Source organism: Lepidochelys kempii, chromosome 3 (assembly GCF_965140285.1).
Source record: "Lepidochelys kempii isolate rLepKem1 chromosome 3, rLepKem1.hap1, whole genome shotgun sequence".
NCBI lineage: Eukaryota > Metazoa > Chordata > Testudines > Cheloniidae > Lepidochelys > Lepidochelys kempii.
Window position 1 is genome coordinate 139111779 of NC_136382.1, and position 16953 is coordinate 139128731.

The 16953-nt window shown below is 38.7% G+C and overlaps 1 protein-coding gene across 1 annotated transcript in view; it reads left to right on the top strand.

Annotated features, from left to right (window-relative positions):
• Positions 1–16953, top strand: part of FMN2 (formin 2) — a 244572-nt gene that overhangs the window by 202840 nt on the left and 24779 nt on the right. The window contains 2 exon segments of the mRNA XM_078852229.1: positions 1601–1652; positions 16262–16411. Coding sequence (XP_078708355.1) covers positions 1601–1652; positions 16262–16411 — 202 coding nt within the window.

Consider the following 16953-nt stretch of genomic DNA (forward strand, 5'->3'; position numbering starts at 1 on the left):
ATTTCTGGCCACTGTTGCAACTGCTAATGGTATCAGGATGCAGTAGCATCCTTTTTCAAATGTAGAAGTTAGTATTTCAAAAGATGATATGCTTATAATGTGGGGGCAATATTGAGAACGCATTATTTGATGAGTATGGTTGGCAGCAGTGACGTGCTAAAACCGAATGAAAAGTAAGAATATTCTTGGATTTTTTGCCATATGTTACAACCCTGTATAGAAATTCAACCTTGATGAAGAGAGGACTGAGAGGGGACATAAGTTTTCAAGTACATAAAAAGTTGTTACAAGGAGGAGAGAGAAAAATTGTTCTCCTTAACCTCTGAGCACAGAACAAGAAGCAATGGGCTTAAATTGCAGCAAGGGAGGTTTAGGTTGGACATTAGGAAAAACTTCCTAACTGTCAGGGTGGTTAAGCACTCGAATAAATTGCCTAGGGAGGTTGTGGAATCTCCATCACTGGAGATTTTTAAGAGCAGGCTAGACAAACACCTGTCCGGGATGGTCTAGATAATACTTAGTCCTTACATGAGTCCAGGGGACCGGACTAGATTACCTCTCACGGTCCCTTCCAGTCCTATGGTTCTATGTCAACACAAAGCCTCCGCACCACTTACACCCTCAAAATAGGCCTTGCAAATTACTCTGCAAATCAGCAAACTTTTGCTCTGAGGGACCAAAGAGGGGAATCAGATTCCAGGTTGAAGGGCTACCTGTTAAAATAAGTGGTGCATGATTTTTTGTTTTGTTTTTTTTGTTAGCCCTATACACAGGAATCGATTTCATCTGAGCTTGCACATGCACATAGCGGGCATTACTGTTGTTCTTCAGACTAGTAAAATCTCTGAGTTGAAATGTGTTTTGGTTTTGTGTGCCTTCTGTATCAAGACTCCTGCATAAACAAGATAAACTGGAATAAAATGAAAATCAAAAGCAATTTTAAATTGGAAAATAGAGTCTTCACAAATGTACAGCACATATGGCTCAGTGTTTTGAATTCTCTTTGTTAGCACCATAGCTGGCAAAATGATAGCTGTCTCTGACTGCGGGAATGAGACTCTCATTAAGAATGCACTAATTGTAGGGTTTGCATGCACTCATGTTCATTACTGATTTGGATCCTGGCTTTCTTAGAGATGCCTCTTTCTTAAGGCTGTACTCCAACAGTTAGATCAGCGATGGGGCTTTTACTCACAGTCACCAAATGTAAATATTAGGGAGGCCTGGTTGGAGGGTATTTTTTAGTACTTCTCCCTGAAATATTCTTTCCCTCTTGGTCCATAAGAGCCCAAGTGTGTTGATTTTCAGGGGGCATTCCAAGGTCTTTCTCTTTAAGGCCTACTTCTTTAAGCCTTTTTCATGAGGTGGTCCCATTTATTTGTGTTAATTGGGAGGTGTTTTTTTTTTTCTTTTAAAATGTGGCTGTGTTCTAATTCATGGTTGATTTAGAATTGATATACATGTCAATACAACCTGATGTGCATTCTTATAAATTAAAAGATAAATACTTTACAGACATGTTCAATGAAAAACATTTATCGCTAAAGAAACTTGTGGAGTATTCTTCTTGTAGCTAATCCATTTCCTGTCTGTTGCACAGCTAAAATCGACCAAGAAAATGAAGAGAAGTCACTGACAGAAGCACATAAAAGGTGAGATGAACTAACGCAATAAAACTTTTTCCTTTGAAAGATGTGTTTTCATTCGAAGGTACTGTATTGTAAGCCAACACTAACAGAATTTTCTGGATAGCAAAAGAAATGCATTCAGAAAATACAAGTGATATTTATTTAATGTCAGCTTTGTTTTGAACTTTAGAATAGAAAATCAAAACAACCCAAGCATGCACAGAAGACTATTATAATGGGAAATACACCCATCTTCATGCCTTAAAAAAAAAAAGAAAGAAAAGATATTGTCATATGAGTGAACTGTTTGAACCACAGTTCTTCACTTATGAAATATCTGCTGTACTAATAGTTTTTTTTTAATATCAAGGATGTGTATAATTAAATGTGATTTGATCTGTAAGAACTCAAATTTTTCTTCAAATGACTTTTGTGATGAAACCACAAATTTCATTACGTATATGAGCAGTGTAAAAGTTTCAAAATTGGGCAAATTCCCCAACTTTGCTGTATTGCACAACTTGTGGTGTGTCCGTGCACAAGTGTGTGTGTGTGGGTACATGTTGTTCAGTGTTTGTTTAAATGATGGAGTAAAAGGTGGGGGCAGGAAGGGTTACTTTGTCAGTCACAGTAAAGGACCAAAATGAAAAATAAGTAAACAAACACCGTTTATATTCTGATCAGACTGATGAATGCATTTCTTTACCTGGTTTTATTTGTGGTGTATAATTAATTTTATTTTTACCCAGTATGAGTGAATGCAGTTGGAACTTATTAGATACAAGTGTGTAGATTAAAATGCTTTTTATAGTCTTTGGTAATTAAGTGCAAGGACTTGTCTCTTTTGGTGTTAAACCGTCTTCGCTTTCCATAGAATTGTATTTAATTGTTGTCACAGTGCCAAAGTTACACCCAGTGAATAGAAAACTGCATAATATAGTCCTCTTTGATTTGCTCTTGTCTCTTTAAATTCAACTGGCAGAATATAGGATTGCTAAGTAGTGCAGCATAAATAGTTTTGCGATTGGGGCCCATCTGAAGTCTTGGTAAATTATATGTAAGACATTATTAAAATCATTTAGAGGTTTATAATTGCTAAACTGCAGGCTCAGTATTCTTAAAAGCTGTGACGCAAATCCCATAGTAAAACCCAATCTCTGGGTAAGCAAGGGAAATTTTTGAGCATTCCTACTGTATTTTACTGTAAATTAATTGTTCTGTTGGGGGGCTGTCAGACTTCAAAGTTCACTTCCAAACCTGGCAAATCCTCAAGTATTCTGTCCAGGGACCCTTGCCTCAGCACTGCCTTTGGTTTCCCTTCCCTGCTTACTCCCCATTTTCTTGCCAGACTGGCTTAATTGGAACTGTTCTAATGATGCGTGCCTGTGGCCATGGCTATGGCTACACCTAGTGTCTATAGGGACAGTGGGAAGGAGAACAGAATGTCCATCCCCATGGTCCTTCCTCTGGTCTTGTCCATTCCTGCCCACCAGCCCTCTCTCTCTCCCTCTCCGTCTCTCTGCAGAACCTAGATCCTACATAGGTTGGTGGGGAAAGGAATTATGCCTTATAAGCATATCATGCATTTGTCTAGCAAGGATGATCTGGACTTTTAGCAACCTTTATGTTGTATACCAAAAATTATGTTAAGACTTAAGATTTAATATTAAGAGACAGAACTTACTCTGTCCACTCACTAGCTATGGAAAAATACATTTACATGATAATATTTCTTTAACTTCTAGCCAGAAACACACTCTCCTTTTTGCTATAGCATAGAATGTTAAAAATGGACATCTCCATAAAAGTACAGAAACTCTAGATAAAAAGCACTTGCAAAAAAAATCTAATTTGAATAATGTTTTGGACTCAATGCACCAATGTGTACTTTAGAAAAATACATATATCCTTTCTTTCCCTTCCCACTACTGAAATTCTTATTCAGCCACTGGAATAAAACTTTTGCTAAGATTTTGAAGGTCGCTTCTTGGTCAATCTCCTTTGAGAAGGATATTTTCAGTGCTAAAGTTTTCTTTAAATATCTTCAAAATAAAATGCTTGGATGTTGAACTATTTTAAAGGAGGAGAGCTTAGGAATGCTAAATAAGAGATTAGTTACATTCTGTTAATCATAGGTAGAACAGCAATGTATTGAATGAATAGAGAAGTGAGTAGTACAAGAAAGTGATGGATTAGATGAAGCAAAATTAATGTGATTAATGTACTTGGATTTTTCTTTTTGAAGTGGTTAACTTTAGCCTACATACAACTTAAACACTTAAAATCTACCTCATGATAGTATTTCTTTAACTTCTAGCAAGAAACAGACTCCCCTTTTAGCTATAGTATAAAATGTTAAAAATTGATATTACCATAAAAATACAGGTTTCAGAGTAGCAGCCATGTTAGTCTGTATTCGCAAAAAGAACAGGAGGAGTTGTGGCACCTTAGAGACTAACAAATTTATTTGACATAAGCTTTCATGAGCTACAGCTCACTTCATTGGATGCAATCCGATGAACTGAGCTGTAGCTCACAAAAGCTTATGCTCAAATAAATTTGTTAGTCTCTAAGGTGCCATAAAAATACAGAAACTCTAGGTAAAAAGCACTTGCAAAAAAAATCTAATTTGAATAATGTTTTGGGCTCAGTGCAACAATGTGTACTTTAGAGAAGCGGAGTTGTGCAATAGATGAGCTGAAATGGAAAGTTAATCTTCCACACAAAATAAAGACAAAGAAAATGGAATGTCTGCTCCAGAGACTCCATACAGTGTATAGCTGTTCATTTGTCACAAGTGAGAAAATGTTTAATCAGTTCTGAAATGATGTATTCTCTCTTTATTTATCGTGTTTAGTGACTTTAAGAGTGTCAGTATGTAAAGTGTTTATCCAAGGAATGGATTTCTGGCACATGGATAAAATGAAAAGTGAAATGTTTAGCACACAATAGGCATATGTTCCAAGGTCTCTCTGAGTAAGTATCCTGAGATGAGAAGAAAGCACACAGGTCTGTGTTTATCTAGCTTACGCAGGCAGACAAGGAAGGCTCCAGCCTGGTATTAACACTGAAGTGACATGGAATGTCTTTGCCATACCCCAAACAATTACATCACTCCCTTAACAATATTGATAAAGTGCAATAAAAAGGAACCTGGCACTTTCCAATTAGACCCTCATTCGTAAATACTTGTGAACCTGTCAAATACTTCACAAGTTAAAGTAGGAACCACTTTTTTTTTTTTTGAGGGGGGAGAAGAGAGGGAGAGTGTTGGGAGGAGAAGGGCTATGAATTATATTTTACATTGTTTTCATTTTAAATAATCCTTAGGTAATTTAGGTTAAGCACTTCTCATTTTGTCCTGCGGCCCACAGCTGTATGGCTGAAATACTGAACTTCTGCTAGATATTGATGGATGGATGAAGTGACTCTCTACTAAAATTAGAACACTTGGCCTTGTTTTCACAAAGAATTAAGAACAATTTCCTCTTCTTCCCCCTACCCCTTTTTGTTGTGTTCAGCTACTGAACGTTTTTGCTTGGTTGACAAGTTTTTTAATCATGACCTTCATTTTCTGGGAGTGGGGAGAGAAGTTTTAGTTCCATTTTTTGGGGGGGAAGGAAACTGCATTTAATGCAATTTACAAGGGATAAGGTTTGATCATACAACTTACGACAGGAAAAAGAGGCCCACAATATCAGACCGTCATTGTCACCGAAATACAGTAGTTATGATACAGAAGTTTCCTTCCTTCCTTCTCACCCCCTCCTACACACTTCATTGCAGGGTAAGAGCAGCCACATGTTACTGGCACATTGTCAGAGCTGTGTCTGGCCTTCATATCTTCTCATACGGGTTCTTGTAGAAGCAGGAGCTAAGTAGTAAAGCCAGACCCATCAAAAATGGCAACAGCAATGTTGCAGCAAGATCAATTCGCTTTCCTGGACTGTGTGCCTGTGAATGAACAGCTGAAGCCTTAGTACCCATTATTAAGCTGTTTTGATCTATGTTTCCTTTGGGCCTAGTTCAAAGTCTGGTTCCCATATTAAGTGCTTATCTCTTTAAAAAAAAAAAAAAAAAAAAAAGGTGGTATGCTAGTTTCCCAAAATCAATAGCACTAGAGGATTTAGCATGAATCTTCCTCTTCCATCACCACAGTGTCTGCTTGTAGAGAAACACTTTGGAATCCATGTACAAGTTCGCCTTCAGAGCTTGGAGAGAGTCCACTTACTAGTGCTATCCATTTGGCAAATTATGAAACAACAGATTCTAAGCCCAATACAGTAGCTACTAGTTGGGCTAGTAATGCTTAGATGTGGGTGAACCCTAACAGATTCGGACTGGGAATCTGACATCTGTCAAAAACAATTAATTTGCACTGAAAATTACTCCGTTTCAGATGATTTATGTGGAGCCTCTGAAAATGACGTTGCTTGGAGTAGTGCATGTTTAGAGTCTTCTAGATTATTACAGTGTGTCCCTTCCAAATATTATAAACTATATTTTTTATGTATGTTTTCACTGTTTTCTACATTTTCAGGCAAAATGGTGATAAGATGTGATTACCAGGAGGCATTCACATTTAAGGGCTGCTTTCCTTTGGACTCCTTAGATGGCTGAAGGCTGTAGAAAAGAGTTTTACGAATACATTTTGCTATCGATCCCTGGTAAAGGCCAGATAGACCAAAATGTTGGATTATCATCCTGGCTGGGTTATGTTGTGATGGATTTAAATTGATATGAGAATTTAGAGTAAGTTCTGCTATGTGAAATTGAAATTTGCTCTGTGATGCAGTAACAGGTACTTGATATATAATAAAAGGACAAATGGATGGTTTCTGCACACTAACGTAATTACTGGCTGCGGAATTTAGGATGAGTACAATTGGATATGGAACACCCATCTACTCATTTCAGGATGTTTTTGGTTTGCTTTATTTCATTATTTGATACAGGTACTTCTACATTCCAAGGATTGCTAGGTTTTAAAGTGCTTCCCAAGTGCTGTCTCTCAGGCACCTCTTTGTTTTCTGAACTTTTTTTTTTAATGCATTTAGCAATGTTATGTTGCTCTCTTTGCTGTAGTAACAGGTGAATTGTGGGAATGTTTACCTCCAAAATTCCCTAAGAAATAATGTAGGCCTGACAGGACACTCCTTGCATGCATAGAACTTCCATCAGCTTCAATGGCATTAGATATGGTAGGGACCAATACTTCACACCTGCTCTTGTGCTGACAGGTTGATGACACCTAGAGTAATAACAAACCTAATGGTAGAATGGTACTGTTGAAAAGCAATACCTAGAAATGTAGCACCTAAGTCTGGTAAGCCTTTAAAACCTTAAACGTTGCTTCCACCCCGCTCCCCACCACACAATGGTTTGGATTTCCTTCAAAGGGGATCTGTGAAGCTAAAATGTAATTGAATGAATGCTTGAAATATGTGTTGAAAACTCCCACTAGCAAGGCTGAGAGTGGAGAGAGAGATTGAGCAGAAAAACTAAAATTTAACTGAAAGTTCAGAGAATACGGTTGGACTCTTTCTTTCTCCTCTGGGTTCCTTTCGCTACTGTTTTCCTTGCCACCCATACCCTTGTGACCTTCCATTCATTAACAGTTGATTCCTTCCCTGTTAGATCTTCTTCTCACTTGGTGGCTCATATTACTGGTGTGAGTTACTCAGCAGTAGGAATTTACACATCGTAGCTATATATTAGTTGTAACAGGAGGGAAATGCTCAATGGGAAAAGGGCTGAAAAAGGAAACAGGTAATGTATGAGCTTAGGAACTGCCACACATGAGGTCAATGGTCTTTCTAGTCCAGTGCCCTGTCTCTGATAAAGGCAAGTGTCAGACCATGTAAATCCCCTATAATGGGTAATTAGGGAACAACGTTTCCCATAAAGGAAAGGTTTTTCCTAAACCCAGGCAGAATCATGAAAATGTATGTCCATTTATGAAATGTTTGTCTTATCTAATTTTTGAAAAAAAAATCCATTTACATGTCTGTTTTTTGAATGTTTAAGTATTATGTTGTGGGTTGGCGTTTTTTCCCTTTTTTAAAATTTCCTGTTATCAGTTTTAAATTTATTGCCTTTTAATTTCATTAGGGAACTTCAAGTGCTAACACAAACGTGTATCAAATGGGACAAGGCTTAGAAGTACCAATTTTATGTTATTGAAGATTGTTGCTTCTTGGAATAGCTAGTTCTAAAGCTCATAAGGAGGGTCTATTCTTAGCTCTACAGTAAATGAGATGCAGGAGTTAGTTCAAGAAGCAATTCTAGTGGAGTACTAAGTAATAGTGACACGAATATAATTAAGGTCAGTATCTTTGGAGTAAGAATCATACTGCAAATTAGCACTGTGGCACTAAGCTTTTAGAAAAGGAGGTTTTAAACAAAAAATCAAGGAGCTAGTCAAAAACCGCTCTAATTGCAGAAATTAAAATCCTTAGATCCAGCACGTTTGCTTTTTTTGACAACCGCAGCGTGTTCAGCAAGTGGTTTCACTACAGTGATGCCAAGATAGTTTTCTTGAGAGATTACAGCTGAATTAGAATTAATCATATTTTTATTGCAGCATGCATCATCTTGTGCTTAAGTAACACCAACAAACCCTGGTCATCTGCGGGCAGGATCGAACCGGGGACCTCTGGAGCTTAGTGCATGAGCCTCTCTACCACATGAACTAAAAGCTAACTTGCTCTTAGCTAAGGCTGTAGAGCAGACTCATTTTATCTCTCTCTAAGTGGTCTCAGTGCCACTAGATGGGACAGGACAGAACACCACACCCAGGAGATGTGTGGGTTACACTTATATGCACTGAAAGTTATCTTCTATCACATTGCCCAGTTGGCAAGTGTAGCTACATTCTTCTGTAGTTCCTCACAGTTTAGTCTTGTCTAGCCTAGATAATTTTGTCATTCAAATTTTTATTGGGAAGTGGAGCAGGAAGAGAAGAAAATAGAGTAGGAAGAGTAGATATGTCCCTGCAGGCATTGCCCTCTTCCCTTCTGTTGTAAGAATCACCTTATGGGTTAGATCCTGATCCAGCTCCCAATGTCCTGGGCACACCAGTTAAGTTAGACAGTTGCAAGGAATGTGGTTTAATTAGGTCACAGTTTTATTAATTAAACTCATCTGGGACATATCTAGCAAAAACTTGTATAGTGCAGGTCATCATTCCTTCCTTAATTGTTTCCACCTGGTGGAGGCCTGCTGTCAGCCTCCCTTTCTTCCATGGTGAGACCTCACCATCCTCCCCTGGTAGAACATGAGGGTTAAGAGGCTGAGGAAAAAGGGCTATTTCCTCACTGTACCAAACATTAGGAGCCCCAACCCTGCTACCCAGCTTCTTTAGGGGATGCCAGGCATTAGCCAAATCTGTGTTTAATGTTGTATGTGTATTGAATCTGATAAGATACATGCGGAGTTTTCTACTTACATAATTAAAGAAATTGATGTCCCTCATCCTGCAGAGACATCCAGTATCACAGAGACATGGGGGTTCACCAGCATGGAGCATCTTTCAAGACTGGGCCTATGTCAATAAAATAAATTTCTCGAAGTAAAACAAAAAATATTATGTGGAAGGTCACCTTGCATCTCACACACACAACTCCTTTAAAAATGGTAGCATTATGGTACGTCTACACAGCATCAAAAAACTCCGAACCCAACCCTGCAGCAGCGAGTCTGCAGCGGGATAATTCTAGGGTTGAAAAGGTAGGTTAGTCTCCACGCTCACTTCACTCTTTGGCCTCTCTGAGAGTTCCAACAAGATTGCTGCTTTCTTCCAGTCGCGGCTGTAGATTTTGTATAATGGGCTTTGTCCATGGGAAACTAGACCGAGGAAGCCAACAACCACTGGATGGCTTCAGGCATTAGATTACTGGCCTGGGCTGCATTTGAATTGGCATTCTAGAGACAAAAGGCATAATCCTTTAGCAACATCCTGAGTCAATCAGTCCCCTGCAAATTGTAACTTTTCCAAAGAAATGTTTATGAAATAGCTTAAACTCTGAATGTTGCATCTTGAATGTAACGATTCTCTGCCACTTACACTGTACGTTCTGTGACAGTTGCTGAATCTGTAAGTGTTGCTGAATCTGCTACACTCATTATAAAGTATAAATTATAAATATTTATGTTGTGCAGTTATATTATTTATTCATTTATACTTTTGATACGATCAGTTGTTATAATTAAGCATTAAGGATGTTGAGTGTTCGTTGTCATATTAAGAATAGAAAAATACCACAAAATACTAGTTTGCCACAATATAGTTTGTTGGCCTTCCGCTTTTATGATTTATGTTGGGTGGTGGCTGGCATAGGAGTACTCTGTGAAGATATTCCTCCAAAGCATTTCCCCCCACCCCCCAAATACAAAGTTGTTTGATTTTTTTCTTTATTGGAGCAATAAAACATTTTTGCATTCAGTATACATTTATGGGATGGGGGGGTGGAGATGAGGAGGATGATTTAGAATGAACAACATTGCAAACATTTGGAAACTTTTTATGGGGGGCAGGGGAGAAACTTGAGACCTTAGTGCGTTCTCTAAAGAACAAAATTACAAAAACCATAGTTACACAATATAAATCGGCAAAAGCAAGGAAAGATTGATGGTTCCTGGCAGTTAATTTAAAGTGGTATGTTAACTTGGCTTTGTTTTTAATACAATAATACTGTTTTCTGCCTAACAAAACAAAATTTGCTTATAAAATTTTGAATGCTTGATTTTTTTTCCCCATACTTGTGTTTACAATCAAATTTCCCCACTTTTCATTATGCAGGACAAGGATGGCAATAGGTGAAAATGTGTAAAAACTGTATGAAAATGCACTCGTAACCTTGAAACCACAATAAAAAGGGAACCTGAATTAAATATACCAGCTTGTCCAAGTGACTGTTTGGGATCCTGTTTCTTCCAGTCACCTATCTCAGAAACTAGGAGGTTGGCCCCTTTTATCCCTTTTTGAAGCAGAACCCAAGAGGGAAGAGGCTTAATTCCACCTGCTAGAGCTGCTGAGAGCCCTCCAAATCATAAGCCCAACCTTGATCAGATAGGTGGCGTTTCCTTGTTTACATATTCTCACCAATGTGTTTATGCTAAAGGAGCTGTATATTCTATACAAGAGACAACAGAATATTTGTCATTGCTTTTGCCGCTAAACAAAATGATGCTGAGAGGGGTTAATATGACAATTCATTTGACTAACTTTCCAGAACTCAGCTACTAACTGCTAGCTATATACTGTACTCTTGTTTTCATGTCTCACCTTAAATCCAAAGGGCCAAATGTTGCCCTTATAACAAACTTATAAAGCCTCGCTACATAAGTTGGGCCTTAATATAATACAACTCATGTCAAATTTAAATAGAGCAATAAGTTGCATGTCCTTGTATAGCACCTTGTTGATTACATCTAGCTGTTCTTCTCCCTCTCCAAACACGCCTACGCTTCCCCTTACTCGACCTTAGTTATTAGCTGTTTTACCTGTAACCTTAATCACTGGATAGCATGTATTTTATGAAGTAGATAAACCTACTATCTGAATCTGGGAATACTTCTGGAACCCAAAGCCTCACAACTACTACCAGGGAGGGAAATCCCATGAGGTAATGTCAATTAATTAAACTCAAATTTACGTAAGTGAGTAGTAACTTTAGTGCATATCAACAACAGCTGACCGAATATAGCTGCAGTTGAAGTCCTTCATTTGTTAAACAATCTAGAATCATCTTCCATGGTCTTAACTCCATGTTTAGACTGATCACTGCTACTATGCTGTGCCTTCAGGTGTTTTGTTTTGGGTGTTTGGAACCATGATGTAGAGAGAGAGAGTGTGGGTTAACCATCTCTCAGTAAGGTCAGCCAGGAATAATGTCCCTGCAAGTGAAATTCAAACCATGTCTCTGGACCTGTAGTTACCTTTATTTGTTGGCTGCTGTAGCCTGAGGAGACTCTGCAGCTGTTTCTTCACTGCTGAGTAGTATTGATTCTAATTCATTTCTTAAAAATGCCAATTTGTGGTTTGTTCCTCCATTCCTCTTTCTTCAGCAATAGGAACTCCCATATCATCCACAAATTAAGAGAGATATCTCCATGCACACACATTTTGTTAGTATTGATAAACTGGTCAGATGAATGGATAGTTGTCCAGTTGATGTATGACACATGGCAGACCTGAATTTGAATCATTGTGTGTTGCTGTAGTGTGTTAACTGGGAACAAAAAGATAAAGCAATCTATGGCTTGCCCTCAAAGTATTTCTAATTGATTTGACCCAGTAGGTCGACATGCTGGTGGTGAGTAGGTTTAAAAATATGATTCAGGTTTTTCTAATAATGCTGATTGTTACGTTTAGTTGTTTTGTAGTCTATCTATAGAATATCTATAGAAAAACGCACAATAGCAGAGGTGTAAAATAAGTAGCATGTATTGACCCATTAACCTTTTACCCCCAATTGGGGATATTGCAGATTATGTATTCCTTAAAACATCCGATCCTAAACCGAACTTCACACCCCTTGATAATCTGTACGTTATTCCCTGATAAACAGAAACTTCTATGCTTAAACTCTGTACCGTTTTCTTTTTATTTTAACATCATCTTAATAAAATTTTTAGGTCTAGGATGTTTTTCTGAAATGTGCCTGGAGATGAAACAATTAAGTTTTTAGAGATTAGATTGGGGAAAGGGAAGACTGGGGGAGGAGGGAAGCTAACCACCTTCCCTAATCTCATTTCCTTATTTATTTTCTCAGAAACCACCACCTTCACAGATTTAGCAGATTTAATGATATTTAAATGTTCTTTGGGGCCAGTGTGGGGAATATGAAAACCTATTTAAAATCCTTTTAACAGATATTTGGCCTTTGCCCTGTCTGGATAAGGCAGCAGTGTGAACCATCAGTGCCTTATTTTTAATCAAGCTTGAAAAGTCACGCTGACTGGAACAAAGCCACTGACCTCCTGTACCTCTATTAATCCTTGAAAATAACCCTAACCCTCCCCTCTCCCACCTTCTCTGATGCACAGATTTTGTGTTGTTTTGAAACATGATTTAGTAGTATGGGGGATGTAAGCACCTTTCATTTGAGGAACTCGTAGTGCTTTATGAACATTAAGCAAGTTCCACAACACCTCTTTGGAGTAGTAAGTACACCTGTTTCACAGATAGGGAAGGTGAGGCACAGGGAGCTTATGTGACTTTCACAAGATCATATGTTACTGAAACAAATTTGGAAATGGAACCCAGGAGTCGTGACTCCCAGTCCCCTACTCTGACCACCATACACATGCTGCATATATAGCTATAAGCACTATTGAAATGTGTTTTGCTTCAAGGTTTGTTAAAAGACCAGGTAGCGGGGTAGTCACCCACTCCGGCCTTAAAGGTCTTAAAACAGCCCAGGAGAGGGCTGTGGCTGGGAGCAAGCAGTTCCCAGGCTGACTGGGAGAAGCAGGCTCAGCTGTTGCCATGCCCCAATCAGGGCTCAGCTGGCCCTTATAAGAGGGCAGTGGGCCAGGCGCAGACACTCTCTCTCTGCCTTGAGAAGGTACCTGGAGTGGACCAGGGCTGGGGAAGGCCAGAGGAGCTGGGAGGCTGCAGACTGGAAAAGCCCCAGGCTGCAGGCCTGGCAGACGGCCTAAAAAAGTGTACTGGGATTGCAGGGGGAAGCCCACGGGTAGGCAGAGGCAGCAGGTCCAACCCCCCCTTGCCTGTGATGACTGGCTAATACACTGCAGTCCGCTCAGTATGTGGGGGCTTAATGGTGACTGGCAGTAGCCAAAGACTGAGGCAAGGTAGGGATAGTGGGTGGGGGTTCCCCTGGGAGGGGGAGACCCAGAGACTGGGTGAAAGGGGCACTGGGGTTGGGGAGGGACACAGGGCCAGCGGCAAGTGGGACACCGGCCTGCAGAGGGCGCTCCAGAGGCTGGAAAAGCAAATTCCCTGAGAGACCAGCAGGAGGCTCTGCAGGGGTTAGTCACAACACCGTGACAGACCAACAAAGCATCTGTTGTGTGGCTCAATAATGTGGTAATGAAATGTGAAATGGCAATATCCACTCCTAACTTCATGGGTTTATTTGCGACTTTGTCTAAGTCCCTTTTTATAATTGAGCTATATGCTCCATGTCCCCTCCAGAGTCAGCTTTGAGGTCTCTCTATTTTAACATATGTAAACTGTAATCTTACGGATTACAAAATCTGATATTCACAGAGTATGCTAACGTAAACAAGTTACTGCTTCCCAAATTTCATTCTGGGGATCTAGGGTCACTTCTCCCTCGCTTTGTCTTGATCATTTGCTTTTCATATCTGAATCCTGCCTCCTTCTCCTTCAAGATACAGTAAGGAGAACATCAACATACCTCTGACTAAAGAAGTTGAGATGATTACCTTGGATTTGTTTCACCTGTGCTACCAGGATAGATAAATACCTGGATTCCTGGGGCTTCCTGCTTTTAGGTCCAACTGTGTTGCAGGTTGTGTCTTCTGCATTTGCACTAACAGGTGTTAGAAAAGTGACACATTAACTGACAATCTGCCAAGCTTCTGGTCTTTCACATTTTACAAACAGCTTAATTTCCCCTTCCCTCAAATTGGTTGCCATGGGAGGTGATCAATCCAGCTGGGGACTTGCATTCTGTTGTAACTGACTGGAAGAAGGAATGCCATTAGCTAGAGTTAAACATAGATGTATGGCTGAATTGGCTATACTGGTGGTTCGCAGCAAGATTAGCAATGATCAGAGGAAAAGCCTGACTAACTCCCTTTGATCCCATGGATTGTTAATGAAAGCCTTCATGTCTTCTGTAAATGTTAGTACCATTTATCAAACTCAAACATGTATTTGTTGGATTTTCATTCTGGCCTGGCTCCCTGCTTGATGAGATAGTTTCATGTAGAGTGATTATAGCTTGTTACCTCAAATTTAAACACATTGCTTGAGATGACTATTTTTCATTCTCTTGTGATGATCATCTTCTAGTAAGGTTGATGATGTTTTTTTCAGATCAGTCATTTTGCTATTAGGGTTCCCTTGTTTCATGCTATAATTGGGTCTGATATCCTAGTGTCATTTGCCTATTTGCCTAGGTGTTTGTCAAAACCGAGCCTCTTCTTTCTTTGAGCTACTGATTTTCCTGTGTTTTGCAAAACACAGAATAGTCTTTAAGTAGCTTACTCAGAAATGGCCACTGACTCAAAAGGTGCCTGAAGATTCCCAAGCCATCCTGTAATGCCCATCACTCTCCATATGCTTTTGATTAGCTGTCTGGCACATGCACTAACAACTGTCATAGCACTATTGCTGTAACTATAATTAAGGTAATCAGTCAGTTGGTTCAGTGGGTGAAATCCTAACCACATTGAAGTCAATACCAAAATTTCTTTGTTTTCAGTGGGGCCAAGATTTCACTCTGTGACTAATATGGTCTCACCATGTATGGGTTCATAAAATGTTATTTCATGGGTGGTTGAATAGTAGTAATCTGAACTACCATGTGGGGCACAAAACTGGTTCCCTGTCTGTCTAATCTCTCCTTTAGTGTCCATTGCTGTACTGTCGTCTTGTCCCATTCTCCTACACCCCAAACCAGCAGGCTTTGGAAGCATTGTATGAATAGCGTAACACACAAATAAAATAAATATTCTGATATGTTCTGAGCCATTGTGTTGTGAAAAAATGTTGCGGACAAACTGGCCAATTTTTCATAGAAACGTGAAAATTTGAATTCTCATATTTTGATGTAATTGTTCTTGAAGACTATTTTGAACACGTTGGCATTTTTAATTACAAATAAAATTGGATGAGATTTCAGTAAAATTATCTCAAGGAATAGGTGTATAACTTTATCCTTTTGAATTGAAATTCATATTTTTTTTTCATGTTGACCATTTTTTAAAATTTGGAACTAAGAGAGAGAGGCTCTAATTATGGGGGGGGGTTACATTTCATTGAAATCACAGCTATTGTGTTAAATCTTGTTGTGTAGTCCTCTGTATCCTTCAAGAGCAATTCTTGCTTGCTCTTCAGCTCTACATATTTTACTTTGTCATCTATTCTAGCAATATCTATGTTCAGAAATGGGTGTCAAACACAGTTATGTCAGAATCGTGATTGATAACTATTTTCTAGTATGACTGTTGCTAGCAGTTTTACTATTGTCTAGGGTAGAAAAGAATTGTTGTAATACCACCTTTCTATGGACTGCTAGATTGTCTATTGTCGTGTTTCATAGTGAAAGACTGTTTGGAACTGCTTTAGATTTCAGCTCTGTTTTAAAATAGTTTCAAATATAATAAAAATGCAATGCAAGGAAAGGCGTTGAGGTCTGGCTTTGCTGGGCTCTGAAGAGAGTACGTTCATTCTTGGCTTTAATATGGACAATGCTTTGGTCAAAAACAATGTGTGTGTTATTAAATACCAAACCCCAACCATTGCTGAGGAAATATATTGTAACAGAATATGTACAGGAAAACATCAGAGCTAGATAATCCGTATATTTCACTCCTATTAGCAATAGTAATTGTGTATTATGCCAGGTTTTGGATGCAGAAAAAAATTCTATATCAATAGATAACAAAATACTTGATGCTTTTGTTGTCTTTGGCAGCTTTTTGGAAACTGCAGCCTATTTCTGTATGAAACCAAAAATGGGAGAGAAGGAAGTGTCACCTCATGCTTTCTTCAGTATTTGGCATGAATTCAGTTCTGACTTCAAAGACCTCTGGAAGAAGGAAAACAAACTTATTCTGCAAGAAAAGTAGGTGTCCTCATTTTTACAATGACTGTTAATATTCTTTCCAAAAGAGTATTTGGAGCAATATCTCAGGAAAAAAATCAACATGGGCATAAAAATACATTTAATGTCTTTCAAATAGCTTCTGATACAAACTTTTATTAATTTTTTTATAAATACATCCTAACAGTCATGAAGTCTAGTAATCAGTAAAAATTTCACTTTGTGCCAAGCTTTTTCTGTCTTTGTCCACATGACCATGAATGACGCATTAGAGCATGTAATTGATACATCACTATTAATCCAGCCAATGAAACATTATTCACTTAAGTCCTGAAAGTCATTGAGAGGTTTTCTCATTCATATGTTTATAGTGAGTCATAGACCAGGCTCAATATCCAGAGATGATATCCTAAAATATTTGACCTATTATAGCAGGGGGAGACAAAAATCTAGCAAGGTCATCCCACAGAGAGAACCAAAACAAATAAAATACCCAAACTCTAGTTTTTTGAGCTTTCTTGCACCATGATAGAAATAAGGCATGATCACTGAAAAAAAAATTG